Here is a 16014-nt window from a genome sequence, read left to right as displayed (position 1 = left end):
GAGAGAGAGAGAGAGATGGGGGAGAGAGAGAGAGAGATGGGGGGAGAGAGAGAGAGAGAGAGAGAGCGAGAGTTGTCTGTGAGTGAGGGGGTGTCAGGGAGTGGATTACCTGCAGGCCGCTGGCATTCTTCGCCAGTCCAGAGAGTGTCTGCTGTAAACACGAGCTGAACTCCTGATTCGAGGCGGGGTCAGTGCCTGTGAGGGACAGCAGAATTCAGACAGGCCCGGTGTCAGTGAGTGACGGAACTACCCCAGGGCCTGGGCCCACTGCTTCCCAGCTGTGTGTGTGCAGGATGGGCTACTCACCGACCTTGCCGGCGATCTCCGACAGCTTGTGGAACTGGTGGACCAGCTGGGGCTCCTGCTCGGCCAGTTCCTGCATCGCCCGGTCAAACTCCTTGGTGGCCTCTGCCGCAAGTTCACTGTCAAACAGCTCGTGGAAGAAGCGATCCTGGGTACCGAAGAGAGATTCCTGAGGGCAGGGCGGGAGCTCACATCAGGAATACCTCAGATACAGAGGAAAGCTCCCTCTACTCCGTCCCCATCAAACACTCCCAGGACAGGGACAGCACGGGGTTAGATACAGAGTAACGCTCCCTCTACACTGTCCCCCCACCATCAAACCCTCCCAGGACAGGGACAGCAGGGGGTTAGATACAGAGTAAAGCTCCCTCTACACTGTCCCCCATCAAACACTCCCAGGACAGGGACAGCACGGGGTTCGATACAGAGTAAAGCTCCCTCTACACTGTCCCCATCAAACACTCCCAGGACAGGGACAGCACAGGGTTAGATACAGAGTAAAGCTCCCTCTACTCCGTCCCCATCAAACACTCCCAGTACAGGGACAGCACGGGGTTAGATACAGAGGAAAGCTCCCTCTACACTGTCCCCCATCAAAACACTCCCAGGACAGGGACAGCACGGGGTTACATACAGAGTAAAGCTCCCTCTACACTGTCCCCCCATCAAACACTCCCAGAACAGGGACAGCATGGGGTTAGATACAGAGTAAAGCTCCCTCTATACTGTCCCCCCATCAAACACTACCAAGACAGGGACAACACAGGGTTAGATATAGAGTAAAGCTCCCTCTACACTGTCCCCCATCAAACACTCCCAGGACAGGGACAGCACGGGGTTAGATACAGAGTAACGCTCCCTCTACACTGTCCCCCCACCATCAAACCCTCCCAGGACAGGGACAGCAGGGGGTTAGATACAGAGTAAAGCTCCCTCTACACTGTCCCCCATCAAACACTCCCAGGACAGGGACAGCACGGGGTTCGATACAGAGTAAAGCTCCCTCTACACTGTCCCCCATCAAACACTCCCAGGACAGGGACAGCACAGGGTTAGATACAGAGTAAAGCTCCCTCTACTCCGTCCCCATCAAACACTCCCAGTACAGGGACAGCACGGGGTTAGATACAGAGGAAAGCTCCCTCTACACTGTCCCCCATCAAACACTCCCAGTACAGGGACAGCACGGGGTTAGATACAGAGTAAAGCTCCCTCTACACTGTCCCCCATCAAACACTCCCAGGACAGGGACAGCACGGGGTTACATACAGAGTAAAGCTCCCTCTACACTGTCCCCCCATCAAACACTCCCAGAACAGGGACAGCATGGGGTTAGATACAGAGTAAAGCTCCCTCTATACTGTCCCCCCATCAAACACTACCAAGACAGGGACAACACAGGGTTAGATATAGAGTAAAGCTCCCTCTACACTGTCCCCCATCAAACACTCCCAGGACAGGGACAGCACGGGGTTAGATACAGAGTAAAGCTCCCTCTACACTGTCCCCATCAAACCCTCCAAGGACAGGGACAGCATGGGGTTAGATACAGAGTAAAGCTCTCTCTACACTGTCCCCACATCAAACCCTCCCAGGACAGGGCCAGCATGGGGTTAGATACAGAGTAACGCTCCCTCTACACTGTCCCCCCACCATCAAACCCTCCCAGGACAGGGACAGCAGGGGGTTAGATACAGAGTAAAGCTCCCTCTACACTGTCCCCCATCAAACACTCCCAGTACAGGGACAGCACGGGGTTAGATACAGAGGAAAGCTCCCTCTCCACATGTCCCCCATCAAACACTCCCAGGACAGGGACAGCACGGGGTTACATACAGAGTAAAGCTCCCTCTACACTGTCCCCCCATCAAACACTCCCAGAACAGAGACAGCATGGGGTTAGATACAGAGTAAAGCTCCCTCTATACTGTCCCCCCATCAAACACTACCAAGACAGGGACAGCACAGGGTTAGATATAGAGTAAAGCTCCCTCTACACTGTCCCCCATCAAACACTCCCAGGACAGGGACAGCACGGGGTTAGATACAGAGTAAAGCTCCCTCTACACTGTCCCCCATCAAACCCTCCAAGGACAGGGACAGCATGGGGTTAGATACAGAGTAAAGCTCCCTCTACACTGTCCCCACATCAAACCCTCCCAGGACAGGGCCAGCACGGGTGGAGGTGAGACAGAGAAGATCCACCCTTGTGGATGAGATGACTGAGCACTCACTGTCGGCCGTTTTCCATCTGCCTTGTCAGCCTCCTCTCCTGCTGGAGTTTGTGCACTGGGCTTCGCTTTGTCAAAGTCGTCCAGGGCACCTTCCGCAAGATAGAGGGAGTTACCAGAGACAATCCATTCCCAGTGTCTTCCCCCTCCCTCTGTCCACCCTCCCCTTCCTCACTGCGTTCTGTTCCCCTGTACGGTCACGGATTCCAGCCCCTCTCACCTCCAGCCTGGGTTCTGCTGTCTCCATCCCTCATCCAATATCACTGACTCACCCCCCAAATGACCCAGCTCCCACTGACCACCTCACACTGCATCAATCCCAACTGACCGTAGTGGAGAAACTCAGCAGGTCTGGCTGCATCTCTGGGGAGGGAAAGCAAAGGGAATGTTTTCTGGCTGTAGGATTGCTCGCTGAGCTGGAAGGTTCATTTCCAGACGTTTCGTCACCATACTCGGTAACATCTTCACTGAGCCTCAGGGGGAAGCAATGCTAATAATTCCTGCTTTCTACTGCTACGTTTGGGTTGGTGACGTCATTTCCTGTTCTTTTTCTCAGGGGGTGGGTAAATAAGTCGAAGTCAATGTGTTTGTCGACAGTTGGAATGCCATGCCTCCGGGAATTCTTGTGGGTGTCTCTGTTTGGCTTGTCTTAGGATGGATGTGTTGTCCCAGTCGAAGTGGCGTCCTCATGAGAGAGGGCCATGTCGTTTTGTGGCCAGTTGGTGTTCATGTATCCTGGTGGCCAGTTTTCTGCCCGTTTGTCACCCATGATGCCAAGGAGTCTGGCAGTCATCTCCGAGCTGTCTTTGATGTAGGGGGGAGTGGCGAGGGTTTCTGGAGGTGTTTTGTCTGCTTGGTTGGGTTTGTTGCTGAGAAATGGGCGCCCATTTACCGTACGAGGAACGGCTGAGGATCCTGGGATTGTATTCATTGGAGTTTAGAAGATTAAGGGGAGATCTAATCGAAACTTACAATACATGGCTTGGAAAGGGTGGACGCTAGTAAATTGTTTCCGTGAGGCGAGGAGACTAGGACCCGTGGACACAGCCTTAGAATTAGATGGGGTCAATTCAGAACAGAAATGCGGAGACATTTCTTCAGCCAGAGAGTGGTGGGCCTGTGGAATTCATTGCAGCAGAGTGCAGTGGAGGCCGGGACGCTAAATGTCTTCAAGGCTGAGATTGATAGATTCTTGATGTCTCGAGGTATTAAGGGCTACGGGGAGAATGCGGGTAAGTGGAGTTGAAATGCCCATCAGCCATGATTGAATGGCGGAGTGGACTCGATGGGCCGAATGGCCTGACTTCCACTCCTATGTCTTATGGTCTGTGTTCCTTGGGGACCTGTTCTTTTTGAATACAGAGTACAGGTGATTTTCCTTTGCTCTGTGTAGTTCCTCTGTGCTGTAGTGTGTGTTGGCTCGTTGGACTCATGTTCTAATGCAGTTTGGAGTGTAGCACTGCCAGACTCCTCAGACCCCTTGGCATCACAGTAGGCCACAAACCCACCAACACACACTAAAACAGCAGCTAATGAACATACAGATGAGGAAGGACACCACTTCGACTGGGACAACACATCCATCGGAGGACAAGCCAAACAGAGACACACACAAGAATTCCTGGAAGCATGGCACTCCAACGGGAACTTGATCAACAAACGCATCGAGTTCGACCACCCCCTGAGAAAAGGAACCGGAAATGACATCACCAACCCAAAGCGATCAATACAAAGCAGGAATTATCAGCAGCGCTTCACCTGGAGGCCCACTGAAGATGTTACCTAGTAGGGCGACGAAACGTCTGAAGACAAACCTTCCAGCTCCGCAGGCAAGCCACAACCTGAGCTACAAGTCTTCTCAAACCTCGGAATGTTTTTGTGTCCCTTCAGGCAGAACGTTGTGAACTCTGCTCCTGTCCACACGGAGGTGCTGCAATCCAGCAACCACAAGGCACTGTCAGCTCTGACCCACCCACACCCCTGTCCCCCACCGCCCCTGTCGCTGACCGACACACCCACCGTCCCCACACTGACCGGCACCCCCCTCACTGATTCACACCCTCACTGACCAACTCCCTCCGTTCCCCCCCAACCTCCACCACCGACCCGCGCCCCACCCCTAACCACCACCGACCCACACCCCTGTCCCACCTGCTGACTGACACCCGCATCTCCCCCTCCCTCACTGACCGACACCATACTGAGCATTCTTCATGAGGCACTTTCCCCCACCATTGGCAATTCCTTACTGACCAATCCCCCATTGACTCAGACCCCAATGACTCCATCCCTATTGGTGAATCCCCATTGACTCAGACACCAATGACCCCAACTCTATTGGTCAATCCCCACTGACTCAGACCCCAATGACCCCATCCCTATTGGTCAATCCCCATTGACTCAGACCCTAATGACCCCATCCCTATTGGTCAATCCCCATTGACTCAGACACCAATGACCCCAACTCTATTGGTCAATCCCCACTGACTCAGACCCTAATGACCCCATCCCTATTGGTCAATCCCTATTGACTCAGACCCCAATGACCCCATCCCTATTGGTCAATCCCCATTGACTCAGACCCCATCCCTATTGGTCAATCCCTATTGACTCAGACTCCAATGACCCCATCCCTATTGGTCAATCCCCATTGACTCAGACCCTAATGACCCCATCCCTATTGGTCAATCCCCACTGACTCAGACCCCAATGACCCCAACTCTATTGGTCAATCCCCACTGACTCAGACCCTAATGACCCCATCCCTATTGGTCAATCCCTATTGACTCAGACCCCAATGACCCCATCCCTATTGGTCAATCCCCCACTGACTCAGACCCCAATGACCCCATCCCTATTGGTCAATCCCCATTGACTCAGACCCCAATGACCCCATCCCTATTGGTCAATCCCCATTGACCCAGACCCCAATGACCCCATCCCTATTGGTCAATCCCCATTGACTCAGACCCCAATGACCCCATCCCTATTGGTCAATCCCCACTGACTCAGACCCCAATGACCCCATCCCTATTGGTCAATCCCCATTGACTCAGACCCCATCCCTATTGGTCAATCCCCATTGACCCAGACCCCAATGACCCCATCCCTATTGGTCGATTCCATTGACTCAGACCCTAATGACCCCATCCCTATTGGTCAATCCCCACTGACTCAGACCCCAATGACCCCATCCCTATTGGTCAATCCCCACTGACTCAGACCCCAATGACCCCATCCCTATTGGTCAATCCCCACTGACTCAGACCCCATCCCTATTGGTCAATCCCCATTGACTCAGACCCCATCCCTATTGGTCAATCCCTATTGACTCAGACCCCAATGACCCCATCCCTATTGGTCAATCCCCATTGACTCAGACCCTAATGACCCCATCCCTATTGGTCAATCCCCACTGACTCAGACCCCAATGACCCCAACTCTATTGGTCAATCCCCACTGACTCAGACCCTAATGACCCCATCCCTATTGGTCAATCCCTATTGACTCAGACCCCAATGACCCCATCCCTATTGGTCAATCCCCACTGACGCAGACCCCAATGACCCCATCCCTATTGGTCAATCCCCATTGACTCAGACCCCAATGACCCCATCCCTATTGGTCAATCCCCATTGACTCAGACCCCATCCTTATTGGTCAATCCCCATTGACCCAGACCCCAATGACCCCATCCCTATTGGTCGATTCCATTGACTCAGACCCTAATGACCCCATCCCTATTGGTCAATCCCCACTGACTCAGACCCTAATGACCCCATCCCTATTGGTCAATCCCCACTGACTCAGACCCCAATGACCCCATCCCTATTGGTCAATCCCCATTGACTCAGACCCCATCCCTATTGGTCAATCCCCATTGACCCAGACCCCAATGACCCCATCCCTATTGGTCGATTCCATTGACTCAGACCCTAATGACCCCATCCCTATTGGTCAATCCCCACTGACTCAGACCCCAATGACCCCATCCCTATTGGTCAATCCCCACTGACTCAGACCCCATCCCTATTGGTCAATCCCTATTGACCCGAACCCAAGTGGCCATTCTTCCCCCTTGACCTCTACCCTCTGACCGCTGCGATGCGGAGGGACCTGTTTGCAGAGTCTCCTCCTCCTCCTCCTCAGTTCCAGCATCATCCCCTCACTTTCCAACAGCTCCCGAAGCTCCTCATCCTCCTCTCCATCTCCTCCTCCTCCGCCTCCAGCCGCCGCCATCTTCCCCGTCACCCGCCGCCTCCTCCCTCCCTGCCACGTGACCGCGGCGGCACCACCGCTTCCGTTCCCGGCGCGGCCTACACTTCCGCCGGCGCCTCACTCCCACCCGCGGGCGCCGCCATCTTGTCCCGGCCTGTGGGTTCAACCCCCAACTTCCGGTTGGCTCTTAAAGGGACAGGCACCAGCTCCCACCCACCAGAGAGTCTTAAAAGTGCAACAATAAAGTGCTTCACATCATGTTTTGGGCCTTTTTTTAAATTAAAAAAAAAACCTTGATCAGGTTAAAATGGATCAAATACATAAAACCCCATGAATAGTTGATGTATAAAAACAGGCTGCAAAGAATTATGGCTGGTGCATTGCATGTTCAGTTCATTAATGAGCTTGAAGTTTGTCAAAAGGCTTAAGAAATCATTAAAGCTTTTCATCTATTGGAAATGGGAACAGGAGTAAGCCATTCAATAGGGTCCTGGCTGATCCAACGTTCCTCACGTCCACTATCCTGCCCCTTTTCCTGTAGTCCTCAATTTCCCGCCTGATCGAACACCTACCTCAGCCTTAAATATTCACGAGGTCTCTGCCCCCACAGCGCCCTGGTGGCAACGGGTTCCAAAGACTCACCACCCTCTGAGAGAGAGAGAGAGAGAGAAAGTTCCTCCTCCTCCTCCCCTCAGTCTTCACTTGGCGCCCCTCTGTTCCGAGAGGAGTGCGCCGTCTGGTCCTCGACTCCCACCCCCCCACGACAGCAACCGTCCCCTCAGCATCGTCCCTGTCAAGCCCCTCGGGCATCCTCGTCAGGATATTCCACAAGAATGCCAACTCGGGGAGAATGGGCGCGCAGCCGGCCCACGAAAATTAGCCGGGGGGTGTCGCGGACAGCTTTGAGCTCCAAAAACGACAGAGATGGGTTGATGGGAGTGGGTCGTGAGGCGGCAGGTGGAGTGCAACTCCGGTAAGCGCGAGGTAATGCATGGACAGAGGTCAAACGCCCAAAAGGGGAACACACAAGAAACATGAGGGGACGGGTCTTGGCGCCGTTAGGACTGCCCATGACTGAGCAGCACAAAATGGCCGACAGCTGCCCATGGCTCATGCAGCAGAACATGGCCAACAGTTGTTACAGCGCTAGGGAAAATAATTTCCTTCATGTAACCTGCAAAAGTTAGAATCACAGCCGCTCTGTGGAGCCCGAGGTTAGAGAACGGAGATAGAAGAGGCTGCTGCAATTGTTTACACATTAGACATAGATAAGAACATTCCACACTCTAATTAATTTGAATCTCTCTTTAATTATTTCATCAATCTATAACAATACTAACAGTGGCTTTTAGTTAAGAGCCTTCAAATAATCGCAGACATGGATTCCAAAGTAGTTATAGATTCACCAACATTGAGAAAAAAAAACAGTCTGCCCACGTAAAAGCAGCCCCCATATCACTACAGGGAGAAATGAATCATATGTCCAAAATGAGCAGAGATTGGAATGTGGGTCGAATGAACACATTGTAAGACACCCAAGGATAAAGATTGCTGCCTGACCTGCTGTGCTTTTCCAGCACCACTCTAATCTGGGGAAAGATAGCGGTGTCCACTCAACCACGTGAGAAAGAAACTGCTTACAACTCATTCGCTAAAGAATTCCACAATTAGGGGTAGCTAATCGTTTTGTTCGCAGTGATACCATGACAATTAGAAAAACTCTTTTCGGACTCCCTGTAATGAGGTTAATAAGGAAATTAGAAAGGTCATTAAGTGATAGAGTAAGTCTCCAATTAATTGGCAGTTACCACAGTGCAGCTGAGAAATGTCTGGGGCAGCAATGTACCTGAATATAATATGCACTGTGAAAATCCCCAAGGCAGAACAGACCCCCACCCCCACCCCCTTTCAAGATTTGTAAAGAAGGTAGCTCCAAACCTAAGGAGAAAGTCAGGACTGCAGATGCTGGAGATCAGAGCTGAAAATGTGTTGCTGGAAAAGTGCAGCAGGTCAGGCAGCACCCAAGGAGCAGGAGAGTCGACGTTTCGAGTATGAGCCCTTCTTCAGGAATCCTGAAGAAGGGCGCATGCCCGAAACATCGACTCTCCTGATCCTTGGATGCTGCCTGACCTGCTGTGCTTTTCCAGCAATACATTTTCAGCTCCAAACCTAACTTTGTTTTATTTAAAAGACAGCTGTGAAGCGAGTGTTCCAGATGTGATGTCACTGGTCATCACCGCTCTGATCTAAACTCTGGTTTCCAGCATCCAGCACTCCTCACTTTCACCTCGTCTCACCTACCAGTGGAAACATCCTATCTGTTTCTACTTGATCAATTCCCTTCATACGTTGATATGCTTCTGTAAGATTACCTCCTCATTCTTCTGAATTCCAATGAATATAATCCAATTCTACATAGTCCCTCCTCATAAGCCAACCCCCTCAACTCTGGGAACAGGAGCAAGCCATTCAATAGGATCCTGGCTGATCCAACGTTCCTCACATCCACTATCCTGCCCCTTTTCCTGTAGTCCTTGATTTCCCGACTGATTGAACACCTATCTCAGCCTTAAACTGAGATAAAGCCAGTTCGGCATCTCTCTCTCCCTCACACCCTCTCTTTGGAAGGAAAACAAAATAAAATAACGGGTGGCATTGTGGCTCAGTGGTTAGCGCTGCTGCCTCACGACGCCAGGGACCCGGGTTCAATCCCAGCCTCAGAGTGACTGTCCGTGTGGAGTTTGCACATTCTCTCCACGTCTGTGTGGGTTTCCTCCGGGTGCTCCGGTTTCCTCCCACAGTCCAAACATGTGCAGGTTAGGGTGGATTGGCCATGTTAAATTACCCATAGTGTTCAGGGATGTGTAGGTTAGGGTGGATTGGCCATTTTAAATTACCCATAGTGCTCAGGGATGTGTAGGTTAGCGTGGATTGGCCATGCTAAATTACCCATAGTGCTCAGGGATGTGTAGGTTAGGGTGGATTGGCCATGCTAAATTACCCATAGTGCTCAGGGATGTGTAGGTTAGCGTGGATTGGCTATGCTAAATTACCCATAGTGCCCAGGGATGCACAGGTTAGGGTGAATTGGTCATGCTAAATTACCCATAGTGTTCTGGGATGTGTGGGAGGGTAGATTGGCCGTGCTAAATACCCATAGTGCTCAGGGATGTGTAGGTTAGGGTGGATTGGCCATGCTAAGTTACCCATAGTGCCCAGGGATGTGTAGGTTAGGGTGGATTGGCCATGCTAAATTGCCCGTAGTGCCCAGAGATGTGCAGGTTAGGGTGAATTGGTCATGCTAAATTACCCATAGTGCTCAGGGATGTGTAGGTTAGCGTGGATTGGCCATGCTAAATTACCCCATAGTGTTCAGGGATGTGTAAGTTAGGGTGGATTGGCAATGCTAAGTTACCCATAGTGCCCAGGGATGCACAGGTTAGGGTGGATTGGCTATGCTCAATTACCCATAGTGCTCAGGGATGTGTAGGTTTGGGTGGGTTGGCCATGCTAAATTACCCATAGTGCTCAGGGATGTGCAGGTTAGGGTGGATTGGCCATGTTAAATTACCCATAGTGCTCAGGGATGTGCAGGTTAGGGTGGATTGGCCATGCTAAATTACCCATAGTGCTCAGGGATGTGTAGGTTAGGGTGGATTGGCCATGTTAAATTACCCCATAGTGCTCAGGGATGTGCAGGTTAGGGTAGATTGGCCATGCTAAATTACCCATAGTGCTCAGGGATGTGTAGGTTAGCGTGGATTGGCCATGCTAAATTACTCATAGTGCCCAGGGATGCACAGGTTAGCGTGGATTGGCTATGCTAAGTTACCCATAGTGCTCAGGGATGTGCAGGTTAGGGTGGAATGGCAATGCTAAATTACTCATAGTGCCCAGGGATGCACAGGTTAGCGTGGATTGGCCATGCTAAATTACCCATAGTGTTTGGGTGCATTAGTCAGAGGGAAATGGGTCTGGGTAGATTACTCTCCGGCGGGTCGGCATTGACTTGTTGGGCCGAAGGGCCTGTTTCCACACTGTAGTGAATCTAATGTAACCTTTTAAAATGGCAGCAAGGGTCTGGGGGACATCAGAAGACCTGTGGACGGGATGGGGAGTTGACCAGAGGTCTGACTCTGGTTGTGCAGCCATCCGATTGGCTTAATTGGAAGTGCGTGTCATTCGTGAGTAATATGATTAATCGGTCAAGATAAGAAAAAAAGTACAGACAAGTAAGTTTCTCCTTTGGTCAGTGTCTCTGGATTTTCAGAGGGTTTCTGCCCACTGGTGAAAGGTCATTAAACTCTTTGCTGCTGGATGCACAATCCTGGGTATCAAAGGGAATCACATGCCCACTCCACCCCAACAGCACCCAATGGCACAGGCCCCTAAAGGTATAGGCCGACAGGGCTACACAACCATCAGTAAAAAGAGGAATAAGGGCTTATGCCCGAAACGTCGAATTTCCTGTTCCTTGGATGCTGCCTGACCTGCTGCGCTTTAACCAGCAACACATTTTCAGTTACACAACCATCAGGCAGAGGAGCACAAATCAGGCCATCCAGCCCATCGAGACTGGTCCGCCCTTCAATCCTGGCTGGTAGGTTTCTCAGCTTTCTCCCTGGCACTCTCGATCCCCCTCGATCCTTGGAAAGGAGACGGACGGCGTGCGCTCCTTCATTAACACAGGTACAGCATACAACAGCAGGACTTAATCCGGCCATCGTGTCCGGCTCCAGGAGAGAGAGCACGAGAGAGGAAGAGGGACGAGAGAGCGAGAGAGAGAGAGCGAGAGAGAGAGAGAATGGGAGGGGGAAAAGGAGAGAGAATGGAAGAGATTGATTGAGATTGAGAGCAAGAGCGAGAGCGAGAGCGAGAGCAACAGACAGACAACACACTGGAATGAGGCCAGGGCTGGTGTGCTGTCAGTACCAGGACAGATTGGAGAGGGGACAGGGAAGGCTAAGGGGGTGGGGGGGGGTGTGTGAAACATAGAGTCATTGAGATGTACAGCACAGAAACAGACCCTTCGGCCCAACCTGTCCATGCTGACCAGATATCCCAACCCAATCTAGTCCCACCTGCCAGCACCCGGCCCATATCCCCCAAACCCTTCCTATCCATATACCCATCCAGCTGCCTCTTACATGCTGTAATTGTACCAGCCTCCACCACTTCCTCTGGCAGCTCATTCCATACACGTACCACCCTCTGGGGGAAAAATTGACCCTTAGGTCTCTTTTCCCTCCCTCCCTCAACCTATGCCCCTCTAGTTCTGGACTCCCCCGACCCCAGGGAAAAGACTTTGTCTATTTATCCTATCCATGTCCCTCATGATTTTATAAACCTCTATAAGGTCACCCCTCAGCCTCCGACGCTCCAGGGAAAACAGCCCCAGCCTGGTCAGCCTCTCCCTGTAGCTCAGACCCTCCAACCCTGGCAACATCCTTGTAAATCTTTTCTGAACCCTTTCAAGTTTCACAACATCTTTCCGATAGGAGGGAGACCGGAATTGCGGACAGTATTCCAACAGTGGCCTAACCAATGTCCCGTACTGCCGCAACCTGACCTCTCATGACACTGACCAATGACAGTGTCGCTGGGCTGGGCATGTAGAAGACAGACTGAATGACCCCCTGCTGTTCTGTGTCATTCCTACGGTTCTACGTGGTTCCTCGTGGAATACGGAGTGGTTAACAGACTGTAAAGGGGAGACAGGACACCAACGTGCGGAACGTTTCAGGGAACATCTTCGGGACACACGCCCCAACTACCCCCACCAGCCGAACACTTCAACTCCCCCTCCCCCCAAGGACATGCGAGTCCTGGGCCTCCCCCAGCGCCAAACCCTCACCACCCGACGCCTGGAGGAAGAACACCTCGTCTTCCGCCTCGGGACCCTCCAACCACACGGCATCAATTTGGGCTTCAACAGTTTCCTCATTTCCCCTCCACTTTACCCCAGACCCAACCCTCCCTTCTGACCTGTCCATCTCCCTTCCCACCTATCTGCTCCATCCATCACCTACACCCCCACCACCTGCATCGACCTATCACCTTCCCAGCTCCCCCAGCCCCACCTCCACCATCCTAATTATCTCGCAGTCCCCTTTTTCCTTCCCCGGCCCCTACATTCCTGACGAAGGCCTGAAACCTCGCCTCTCCTGCTTCTCGGATGCTGCCTGACTGAGGCTGCGCTTTTCCAGTGCCCACACTTCCCAACGTTTGTACGGACCAGGCTGGCTCACTCCCGCTGATCGGGGCAGAGACCCGAGAAAGCAACCAGCGAATGGGCTGCCTCCCAGTGTGGGGAGTCAAAACAAGGGGGACCTGTCTGTCCTGGGAGTGTTCCGGTGAAACCCAGCGCAAACAGGAGGGACAACCCCTCAGCTTCAGACTGGACGCCCTTCTGGGCTGAACACCCCAACAGGGTCCACACTGCGAGCCCACTCCCATTCCCTCGCCTTGTTCCATTCTGCGTCCTCTCTCCCCTTCAGTGGGAACTGCCCGTCCTTCCCCAGTCTGACAGGGAGACCCACCATCGCTCTGCCGCTGCGGCATTCCCATCACTCAACCTGAACCGTCAACGTCCTTCCTCTCCCAGCACTCCGCCCTTCCCTCACCTCTCCACCCACCCACCCACCCCAACAGTATAAATGCTGTTCCCCCACCCCACCCCCGACACTTCAGGTCAGCTCTGAAGAGGAGCTATCTGGACTCGAAAAGTTAGCTTGCTCTCTCTCCTCGAACGCTGCAATCTCCAGGATTTATCGTTTTCAGCACAGATCCGAGCGTCTGCAGGAATTTTTGTGCAGAGTGTGTGTACTTGGTCCCTTCTGTCTGCAAGGCGACGGGGGTGGGGGTGGGGGAGGAGACCCATGAATACACCTTGCTTCCAGTTTCACCAAGTGTGTAACGACAAGAACTCAAATCGCAGAAGGTCAACTAAGCTGGGTAATACCATTCAGGTCGTAGAGATGTACAGCACGGAAACAGACCCTTCGGCCCAACCCGTCCATGCTGACCCAGATATCCCAACCCAATCTAGTCCCACCTGCCAGCACACGGCCCATATCCCCCCAACCCTTCCTATTCATATACCCATCCAGATGCCTCTTAAATACTGTAATTGTACCAGCCTCCACCACTTCCTCTGGCAGCTCATTCCATACACGTACCACCCTCTGGGGGAAAAAGTTGCCCCTTAGGCCTTTTATATTTATCCCCTCTCACCCTAAACCTATGCCCCTCTAGTTCTGGACTCCCCCCACCCCAGGGAAAAAACTTTGTCTATTTACCCTATCCATGTCCCTCATGGTTTTGTGAACCTCTATAAGGTCACCCCTCAGCCTCCGACGCTCCAGGGAAAACAGCCCCAGCCTGTTCAGCCTCTCCCTGTAGCTCAGTTCCTCCAACCCTGGCAACATCCTTGTAAATCTTTTCTGAACCCTTTCACAACATCTTTCCTCGTGCAGCACATTTGAAAGTCTTTAATTATTCGATGGAGTTTTAGCGATTTAATTCATCCTAAACGTGCTGTTGGAGTATCTTAGTCAGCAGAGTTACTTCAGGCAAACTGTTCAGACAGATTTGGAGACGCCGGGGTTGGGCTGGGCTGGACAAAGTTAAAAATCCCACAACACCGGGTTATAGTCCAACAGGTTTAATTGGAAACACACGAGCTTTCGGAGTGACGCTCAATCACCTGATGAAGGAGCGTCACTCCGAAAGCTAGTGTGCTTCCAATTAAACTTGTTGGACTATAACCTAGTGTTGTGGGATTTTTTTAAAAAACTCTGTGCAGACAGAGGAATTAAACTTCAAGAAGGGATGAGTTAGGCTGGGATTGTTTTCTTGAAAGCGGACAAGACTAAGGGGGGGTCGGGCAGGATTGAAGTGTTGAAGATTTGGAGGGATACGGACAGGGTGACTGGAGAGCTGCTGTTCCCTTTGGTTAGGAGGGGGTCAAGCAAAAGGGGGCAAGAGATTGAAGGGATCTGGGGGGGGGGGGGGGGGGGGGCGGGGAGGAGAAACCTTTTCACCCTGTGGCTGGTGGGGATCGGAAACGCTTCGCCTGGGAAGGGACTGGAGGCTGGAAATCTTCCCTTGCAATAAAATCCTTGGATGAGCACATCAAGTATCATAATGCTCAAGGACATGGGACAATTGGGATAGTTTTCCGGGGTGCAGAGTCGATGGGCCGAAAGGCCTTTGCATACCTTGACGAATCTATATTATGACAAACCTCTGAGGGCAGTTGGGAGTTGGAGGCAGCCTTTCAAGCCCAGAGGGAGGGACATTACCACTGTGCCAATAACCAGCCTTCATGATGTTGGGGGATATTTCATCAACGGATTTTATTCATCAGACACGGGTCTCACTGGCTGGGCACAGCATTCCTTACCCTTCCCTAGTTGTCCCCCTTGAGAAGGTGGGGGTGAGCTGCAGTCGCGTGCTGTGGGTAGGCCCACAATGCCCTGAGGGAGGGGACTCCAGGATTCGGACCCAGCCACACTGAGGGGAACGGCGATATATTCCCGAGGCAGGATGGGGAGGGGCTCGGAGGGGAACTTGCAGGGGGCTGGTGTTCCCATGTACCTGCTGCCCCTTGTCCTTCTGGATGGAAGTGGCCGTGGGGTTTGGAAGGTGCTGCCTGAGGGGCTTTGGGGGATTTCTGCAGGGCACCTTGTAGATGGTCCACACCGCTGCTACTGAGTGTCGGTGGGGGCAGGGAGGGAGGGAGGGGGTGTTTGTGGGTGGGGGGCCAATCCAGCGAGGGGGCTGCTTTGTCCCCGGATGGTGTCGAGCTTCTCGAGTGTTGTTGGAGCCGCCCCTATTCTTAGTACGCAACACAGAGAACTGGACCTGGAAGGTGACGCGAAGGCAGGAAGGATTAGGAACAGGAGGCGGCCGCTCGGCCCTTTGCAGCCCCTTTGCTGTTCCAGCGTGCTGATCAGACATGACTCTCATTCCCCGAAACCGGAACCCAAACTTGTACAAAAGGACCGGCTGGGGCCTGAGCTGCAGCTAGATGGTCCGGTTCCGAGCTCCGCGCTTCGGGAAGACTGCGGAAAAGGTGGGCGAGGAACGTCGGGGTGGCGGAACGATTGGGGGAGCTGGCGCCTTTTCTCCCCCCCCCGGGAGAAGGGGAGGCTGATGGGGAGACGGGATCGAGACGCTCAACGTGGTGAGGGAACTGGGCGGAGGAGAGAGGGAGAGACCGTCCCCGCTGGGAGGAGAGCGACGCGGACTGAAGGAGACC

At 52.7% G+C, this 16014-nt stretch overlaps 1 protein-coding gene across 1 annotated transcript; it reads right to left on the bottom strand.

Annotated features, from left to right (window-relative positions):
• Positions 1-109: 109 nt before the first annotated feature.
• LOC132813504 (peroxisomal biogenesis factor 19-like) lies at positions 110-6793 on the bottom strand (the record flags this gene model as incomplete). The annotated part of the gene is made up of 4 exons (XM_060823164.1): positions 6704-6793; positions 2538-2626; positions 307-472; positions 110-195 (listed from the first exon to the last, which is right to left on the bottom strand). Coding segments are annotated over exons 1-4 (411 nt in total), but the record flags the coding sequence as incomplete, so codon positions are not given.
• Positions 6794-16014: the final 9221 nt, after the last annotated feature.

This window comes from Hemiscyllium ocellatum, unplaced genomic scaffold (genome assembly GCF_020745735.1).
Source record: "Hemiscyllium ocellatum isolate sHemOce1 unplaced genomic scaffold, sHemOce1.pat.X.cur. scaffold_3731_pat_ctg1, whole genome shotgun sequence".
NCBI lineage: Eukaryota > Metazoa > Chordata > Chondrichthyes > Orectolobiformes > Hemiscylliidae > Hemiscyllium > Hemiscyllium ocellatum.
The sequence above is the reverse complement of the archived record's forward strand: the minus strand, read 5'-3'. Positions and strand labels throughout refer to the sequence as shown.